General features: G+C 33.2%; 1 protein-coding gene across 1 annotated transcript; it reads right to left on the bottom strand.

The window, feature by feature from the left end:
* Positions 1-2,539: 2,539 nt before the first annotated feature.
* On the bottom strand, positions 2,540-7,459 carry LOC133198084 (fibroleukin-like). The gene is made up of 5 exons (XM_061334233.1): positions 7,420-7,459; positions 6,723-6,859; positions 5,810-5,906; positions 5,303-5,470; positions 2,540-2,793 (listed from the first exon to the last, which is right to left on the bottom strand). Exons 1-5 carry the CDS (start codon positions 7,457-7,459, stop codon positions 2,540-2,542), a joined length of 696 nt encoding a protein of 231 aa, XP_061190217.1.
* Between the last annotated feature and the right edge of the window lie 1,489 nt (positions 7,460-8,948).

Raw genomic sequence — 8,948 nt, 5'->3', positions numbered from 1 at the left:
GCCGCACTTTTAATCCCGAAAATTTTCATTATATCACCCAACTAAAAGTTTTAAATAAAACCCCCATATGTTAACTTTTCATGCATGATGATGATATCATCCAACACTGCGTCTGTATCAATGTCAAACGCACTTAATAAAAAAAAAAAAAATGTTCCGAATCATAAAAAAAATCCTCCATCACCTAAACACTGTCGATAGTTCCTACTACGCTAAACGACTGTCATTTTCTTTTGTCTACATATTATATGGTTTCAGGTAGAAAACTATTGATGCCTAAACTCCTTTTGTGTAATTATCGGACTCCTCCAGGTAACTTTTGACACATTTAAATAGCAATGTTTTAAGTAAGATATATGCCTCATACAATTCTATATGTAAAATTATCAGACTGTTTTCGACCCTAACGGGCCTCAAACAGTCTGATAGTTTTACATATAGAGCAATTCGGCATATATCCATTACTTAATCTTCAATCAGGGGCAAATAATTGAAAATTTTTAGAATTTGCAAAGCAGGAAGGTCGAGTAAATACTTAATTATTTTAGTGTGTGAAGTCTCAAATCATTTTGACATTCAAATTCGGTTCCAAATTGACCAACTTCATAGATTGTTGATTGAATGTTGTTTTTATTTCCCATCGAGAATTTCTCACTCACATAGAAACGTCACAATAAAGCGCTGATGATCTTCAAATTTAGACCTATACTCGGCACTAAGGACAATTGAGCAGTGAGGGTTTTTATTGTGCCAAAGCCTATCGTTACACGGGACCTCGGTTATTTTAAAAGATTTCATCCGAAGACTCGTGACTTTTACTTTTAGGACCGGGCGCTTGGTGAAGGAACAGTCACTACCAATGATAAAGTCTTAGTTTTGAGTTGGGGCGCGAAGCGAGAATGGAACCCCCGCCTCCCGATCATAAAGCGAACGCCCTACCACTAGGCTACCAAGACCGGTTTAAATTCTTTGATAACTAAATAAATTGAAGTAAAATTAGGTAAGAAATGAAAGTAACAGAAGCTACTGAGAAAGCACCCCAAAACCCGGCGTTAAGTGCTGACACCCTTTAGTGTTTTATATCATTTCAAATTAGAAGAACATTATTCATACAGGATTTTTTTCTAGGGTGTGGGATGGGGTCCACCTAAAATCTAACGGATGTAAGACTCGGAATTTATTCTATAGACCAAAGAAACGTCTAATCAATTTTCCCAAAGCTAAAAAATCTATTTGTTTGAGGGAAAGGGGGCAGTTTAAGTCAATTTTCGTCAATTACTTGACTCTTCTTGCCATTTTAAGAGGGGTCCGTGAACGTAGTGGGATCCAAGGGGATTTTTTTCGGGTAATTTTACATAACCATTTTTAACACTGAAAATCCCAGGGGATCCGGGCCCCCTGGCCTCCAACCCCCTCTAGATCCGCACAAGTTATAATGTTGACATTTAGATGGGTAATATCGGAGTATGTGGGCGAGGAGTAAGCCAAGTTTTTTTCGATATATATTTCCGTATTATTTCTGTGTGGAGTGCCAACTGAACTTTATCCGCAATTATTGAAGGTATCTTTAATTATTTGAAGGTGTAATTAATTTTTATAAATGCGCACAATAAAGTAATTTATACTCGCACCAAATCAACTATTACTCTCATCCGTTGAATTGATACTCGCATCAAATGAATGTGAAAAATTACAACAAAATATTTCTAGTTTACAGTTTATTTACAAGACTAAGAGCAGAAGCAGAGTTCATGTAATTTAGAACATTAAAAAATTATCTACAATTACAGGCAAGTAGTATCGGGGAGAAAGCGCATTATCCCACTTTTTTTTCAAACATAACGTTTTACTCTTTATTTAGAATGAAAATGTCTATTTAAAGCCAGATGTCCTCCATTTTTGTATATATTCAAACCGTCCCAACCTATATTTTCTTGCAATTTGGCCCATCCTTCCCATTTAATGTATCCCAAACTATAGTTCTGCTGAAAAAGGGATCACAACTCATATCCCCTCTAGACTATAATTTTTGTTTGAGTTTGGACACTTTTCATTTATTACTCTTGATTGTCAAATTTTTCTAGACATTTATTTTTTTAATTTTGCTTTTCAGTCAAGTTCTGTCCAAAACCACATCCCACTTCGAAAATGGATACTACGTGCCTGTCAAAATCAAATTTAAAGGAATGCAATGATTAACACAAAGGGAAAAGTGTCTCTGTTAGCAGAACAGTGACGTCAGCGTCCACGGGCCCCAAAATTGTGGCTTCTTCTTATAATCCAAATCTGTTGAGTATGAACAAATAAACAAATAAAGAATTATATATTTAAGAAATATAAAGATTGTAAACAGATATATATGTCATACTTCAAAAATTGTATAAAATTCCAAGCATCTAGAATAAACGACATAAAATCATATCAGTTTAAATATTTCAGAAAATCAATAAAATGTAAATAATATATGCATAAATAATGTGCATATCAGAAATATATGTATAAATACTGTACGTATAAATAATTAATGACTGATGTTTACCTAGTGACGTTTGATCATCATTATCGTCTTCTTCACATTTGTCCCACTCTTTACTGTAGGATACCAAGGATACTCCCAGACTGTCAGGGACCATTGACCGTTAAGGAAGGCTTCATGACAGTTGTTAAACCACCAGCCGCCTCCGTAGTGATCAGCACAGTTACATGCACATGTGTCGTTATCCCTGTCTAGAGTGCTGAATGACATTCCAGACAGATCAGCGAAAGAATTTCCGGTGTTTAACATACTGTCACCTGTAGAAGTAAAGGAAATAAAAATTAAAAATATGACACACTAATTGTAACCACTGAGATTGAAGGCAATAAACTCCGTGTATAGTGGATGTGTTACATAATGGGAACGGGATATTAAACTTAATGAAACCGGCTATGGTAAGAGGAAAAAAAAGGAACAAAGTCGTTTAATTAACCATTGAATTATTAGTTTTGGATGCCGTCGGTCCTATAACAGCATCTGACCGTGAAAAAATACATTTAACCCTAACCCTGTGTTCCTAGAGTATCGAAAATGCATATCGTTCCTACTGTGTATTCTACCGCGCAGTGAAAAGGTCTCACGTATATTATAGTGTACTGAATTTTGTAGATTTACTGTGGATTTCATAAAGAAAATTACACTGAGTGGGAATAAACACGTAATGCAGGATAAAAAAAAGGTTATTACATATAATATTTAACATAAATAATGTATACAATGCAACACAATAAAAATTTATATTTCTTATCATAGAGGAAAGGCAATTAAACAGCTTAACCTATTTTATGCAATTTTTTTTTAAGAAATAAAGATTTAATTAAGCTGAAGTCTAGGGATCTGGGGGTCGTAACATAAAGCTTGCTAAGTTTTTGACTTAAGTAGGGTCATAAGTATGTTTTAGGTGCAATCTTAAGACCTGCCTGAGTACTACTTAAGTATGTCTTAAACCGTAACATAAAACGGACTTAGGTAGGTCTTAGCTAAGTCAAACTTATGTTCAAAATATTTTATTATGAATCATCCTAGTTTTTCAATTCATTTATATATATATATTTGTAAAAATGATTTAGTTTCGTTTTTAATCACATATATATTAATGCTGACGTCCTTACCTATCGGATTTAGTTAGGTTAGATTAATTTCGTATTTAATTAAAGTTAATTCTGTTTAAATTATTCGAAATACAATGTATTTGAAAACAAATATTGCACGGTCACAAAGTGGACCTAGTGGTTCATTGTAAATGCGTGAATATTGTTTATCACTCGAGACTGCGATGTTTTCAGTTTACCGTTTGTTTGACAAATGTTCACTTGTTTTCAAATTGTCATTCTCGCAGACATGGCACGATATCCGAACGTGTATGTACTTGAAATTGAAACTCTAATAAAAAAAAAGTGCAAAACAATAGGGACATTTTGAATTTTTTTTCCTCCCATATCAGTAAGCAGAAACTGCAGATGTTTTATGATATACTTATTTACAATTTAATGAAAAAATGGAAATTAAAGAAAATGTTTTCAGAAAATAATTTTTCGTATATCTCCAACTTATCAACAATCTCTCTCTCTCTCTCTGGAACGTTAGTGAACCCTGTCTGAATCCTCGCTTGTTGCGTTCTACATTCAATCTAATTTACAGAAAATCTTTATTTGTTTTCTAGTCATCATCCTTTAATTCACCGACAATTTTTAAAATCATTTCATCTCATTTTTTCACAGTGAACAAACAAATCCATGATTGCTGTATACAAATTACTTTTATACTTTTATAATTAAAATTATACAATATACTTATAAAGATTAGTGTTTATAACCTAGGTCCCACTAATATTTCAAACGTATCCCAAAAATAATATTTTGCATTTAGATATATATGTCATTTAGAGAGTGATATTGTAATCAGTGATGAATACCCCCCCCCCCCCCCGACGAAAAACTATAATTCTTATACCAGTATATTGAATATAGAAAATTATCTTTTAATGCATAATAGGAATAGAGGAATGTTTTAACATAGAGAGTCAACGTTAAATAGTTCTAAATATATGTTTAAGAAAGTTAAGACATACATAAGTCACCTCTACCGGCCGCCTAAGTTTTGCTAAGATTGTCAAATCTTAGCACGTTTCTAGTTACGGTCTTAAGTTTAAGACTGTACTTAAGTCCTACTTAAGCATGGTCTTAGACTTAAGTACCCTTTATGTTACGACCCCCTGGTTTGAGTACAATATCTAAAGGTCTATTTGGTGCACGGGCGCTATACCCAGGTAAGCTTTAGTTTGTTTGTTTGTTGTTTAATGTCCCTCGCATTAATTTTTCACTCATATCGAGACGCCACCACTTGCCGGTGGAGAGCTGCAAATTTTGTCCTATTACGGCCATTGAGCAGTGAGGGATCTTTTTCGTGCCAGCACCTACTGCGACACGGGACCTCGGTTTATACGGTCTCATCCGAAGGACCGGTCTCCACGTCCCACAGTGGGATTCGAACCCGTAAGCTTTAGTAAAATACATAAACAAGGCCAGAGTACGCAAAATTTTACTTAACACAAATACGCGCCGCAATGTAATAATCTAGTTTTCATATTTCAGATATTGATATAACATAATTCACTTCTGACATTTTTATCATCAGTCTTATTTTAACCTCCTTTCACATGCACATTTATATAGATCAGTGTTTGTAATAGTTTTCATCTCTTTCACTCTCTATTTCTTCTCTCCTCCCCTCTCTCTCTGTTTGTTAATTACACTTTTCACCCACCTAAGGTTCCCGTAGCAGGTCCAGCCAGAAATAGTTGATACTTCCCTGCTTCATCAGAAACATAGAATTGATCGTACATCTCATACAGTGTTGTACCATTCACTAGGATGATGGAAACAATGAGGTACGGGTTCTTTCCCTTTGTTAACTGATGGATTACGTCATTCCCTGTATTAAGGTATATATGAAATTAATTGATAAGTATACTGCAATACAATTATTTTTTTCATATTGTAAATAAATATATCCAAAAGAAGATTCAAAAATATTCTAAAGCCTAAAGTAATCTGGACCTATATAATGTGTAATTTTTCCATCAGTACCTGCAATATTTGATTTGTGGGTGTTTTCATGAATAGTTTTCCTCTTTACTTATATCTATTAATTTTAGAGTTCAATAACAAGCTATATAAGAAAATCGTTAAAATCGGGTCAAAAATTTTCCTCAAAATTTCAGTACAGTGGTCATTTGTCAAAATCTGTTGCAGATCAAAGGTTTTTAATCACCGATCCAAACATTCTGTTCCGGTGCACCAAAACCATTCTTATAATCTGTCCACATCCGGTCAAAACTCACAGATCCGTCTATTCGTTTTTGAATTGCCTTGAAAAGATAAACACGTATAAATAATTATTAAATGATTGTTTAGAACATTTGCTTGATCTATATGCAATTTATAAGGTACTGTAAATGTATTATATTTAGCGTGTACGCTATTTGGTGGAAATTGATTTTTGAACCAGGTATACGTAGCGTAGATAGAATGTTCTATCGTTAAAACGATAAATGTCCTACGGACCCGGTTAACGATAGAATGCGTTCCGTGTATTGTCAATGTAGCAAAGAAAATTACGGGAGATAAGTCTAACTAAGTGCATTTCCTATGAAAAATCCCGAGAGTTCCGAATGTCAACATGGTGTGTAAATTTAAAACGAGTAAAAAACGTTGGTGAAAAAGTGTTGAATTCTTCCAATATATGGATTAAATTTTTAGATGAAAGGTATTTACAGTCTCAAAAAGGTTTGTTATGATTAATTTGACTGTTATTTTCTTTGCAACTTCATTAATTTTCTCCAAAATCGTTTCGGAGCTATTCTGCAATTTTCTGCTACATACGGATATATGGGAGGCATTCTAACTGTGGTGAGGGCCTGTTCCGAGACGCAGTTAGATTATTCTAACTAAACGTAGCGTAGATTTGATTTAACGCTTTTCTTAATGTTCTTATTTATATATTTATATTCTAGACATTTAGCGTTGTACTTGAATTAGCAGAAGTTTCTTTCCATCAAAAGCGCTAAAAATAATACACAGCAAAAAAAAAAAAATACGTTTACAGTATCACACCAATCATATGGACCACAAAATCAATGATTCCTATGAACAGAATATAAACAGGTTAGAAATAAACTACAAACCGTCCATCCACCGCCCATTGTGTCCATATCACAGTAAACTCTGACTGGAGTCGAGCTTGTACAAAAAGGATAGATTTTGTACACCCCTGTATTAATGTGACCGTTATCACGGAGGTCCTTACAATCTATAGGTAAAACTGAAACAGAAAACAGAACGCTGAAATTCTTCTTTGGGTGATTACATATCACAAGATACAAATTTAAACAAACACACGTTTATTCACAAACTAGAAAGTAAAATTAGGTGTGTTAATTGGCACTAAGAAGTAGATACACAGGTGTATGCCGGCACTAAGAAGTTGATACACAGGTGTACACAGGTACACACGCATTCTATATTATGTTATAGATGAAAGCTTTTATGACAGTCACCCCTCTAATACATTTAGTACTCTTGTTAATTTTTAGCATTATAAATTCTTTGTAGCAACAAGTTAATTTTTGTACCTAACTAAAATATAGAAACAATATTAGAATCACAGAATATAATATATGATAAATGTAATTAAATTAAGCGTAATTGAGAAAGCTAATTAGATGCTGAAACAAGATAGTAAATTTGAAGTTACCCCTTTAAATAATATTTCAGAATAACACATAAATGAATCTCTTGGACCTGCTTCGAATGCAATTATAAGAGCTGAAACGTTTAACTAGTTATTATATTTCATGTTTTGTGAAAGAAAGCTATACATACAGTGATGGGAATAGTATCTCCATCCGGTCTCGTCCGACATTCCGGAAGTGAAATTTCTTAGGTGTACACGGCATTTCTTCAAACCCCGATTATAACCAAATAATCTACATGTACACGCGCTTTGACAATTCACGCCACACTCGATCAACGACCGAGAGTTGTATTCTCCTAAAAGTTCACTGTTCGATATTTTATTGTCAAATTCCAGGTTTGCGGTATATTCTAACGAAGCATTGGTAGTTTGAAACACCGTAAAAAAGACGACAATTAAACAAATAACACACAGATAACTCATACTGTCCTCTGTGTTCACAATAAACTACTTCGTTCCTGTAAGAATTACAAATTGATGCTTCAGCCACAAAGTATAAATACAAGAGCCTTGATCTATTACGGAAAAGTGATTGGCTTCTCGTGACGTATTCTGTATTTTACTAATCACTGAAATATCGATTCTTTTTTGGATGGATATGATAGTAGATCATAAGCAGGAATTATGAAATCTGATATAGACATTTAGATAGCAGTGGAATCTGGATCATTTAAAGCATAAGAAGAAACATTCACTTAACCTTTGATTTCATTTAAGAAAAAAACCCTTTAATAGCCTATACAGGTAATAATGGAATATTGTTACTTAAATAAGGGAAGTTAAGAATAGAAAAAAATAAAGTCATCCCAATTTTACATATAATTCATCTGTAAGTTACCATCAGAACGAAAAGCCAATTTTTGCAGTATTTAAAGAAAGGTATCTACTGAAGTGCGAGTGAGAGAATATTTTTTTTTCTCAGCAGTAGCGTTATCGCTGTCGTATAGATTTATATAAAAGTAACATCATATGAGCTTTAATCATTTTTTTAACAGTGGTCCATTTGTCAAGGCTGAAAGACTCTGATGTTAATATATATTTTCATGTTTTTATTGCTTATTTTTTAAATTTGTTAAAATTTATTTCTCGGCTTTTTTAAATATAGATTTTATTGAAATTTAAATATTTCTCTCTCAAATGAATAATAAATTAGTCTATGCTATTTCAAAGAAAACATATTTCAATTTCTAATTTTAATTTTATTCCAACAAATCAGATCGTCTGAAAAATGATTTGATCTTTAATTAAATTATTTTATCATGACTTGGAGTAATTAAAACATAGTCTTCAGGCTAAAATTCACAATACTCAGTTTCAAGAAACAGACTTATTACATAAAATAACAAGCTATTAGAGATCAAAGTTCAAAGTAAATAATATCCCCTCAAGAATAAGTATCACGAAAAGTCATTATATTATTATTTTTTTCAAATAGCAAATAAAAGGTATTTTTGTATCTATGAAAGTTCATTGAATGTTACTGAACGGTCACTGAAAAGCAGCTGAAGAGGCATGGAAATATTCTGAAAATTAACTGTAATGTATCCGCTGAATGGTCAATGTGATGTTCCTGCAACTACTAAACACTGAAAAAACCCCATCTCATCCGAAGGACCTGCAACTTTCACTTCGAAGTGCTGAGCGTTTGGCGTAGGAA

Source organism: Saccostrea echinata, unplaced genomic scaffold (assembly GCF_033153115.1).
Source record: "Saccostrea echinata isolate AGI-Se365-2 ecotype Australia unplaced genomic scaffold, CSIRO_AGI_Sech_v1 ptg000001l, whole genome shotgun sequence".
NCBI classification, from domain to species: domain Eukaryota; kingdom Metazoa; phylum Mollusca; class Bivalvia; order Ostreida; family Ostreidae; genus Saccostrea; species Saccostrea echinata.
This window is presented reverse-complemented; position numbering and strand designations above follow the sequence as displayed.

Bases quoted from the DNA above. Each gene is read 5' to 3' on its own strand.
- LOC133198084 (XM_061334233.1), bottom strand. From the start codon at position 7,459: ATGTCGGACGAGACCGGATGGAGATACTATTCCCATCACT. The intron at 5,907-6,722 runs GTTTGTAGTTTA...TATCTTTTCAAG, and splicing joins CAATGGGCGGTGGATGGACG to GCAATTCAAAAACGAATAGA. The intron at 5,471-5,809 runs GTGATTAAAAAC...ACCTTAATACAG, and splicing joins GGAACAGAATGTTTGGATCG to GGAATGACGTAATCCATCAG.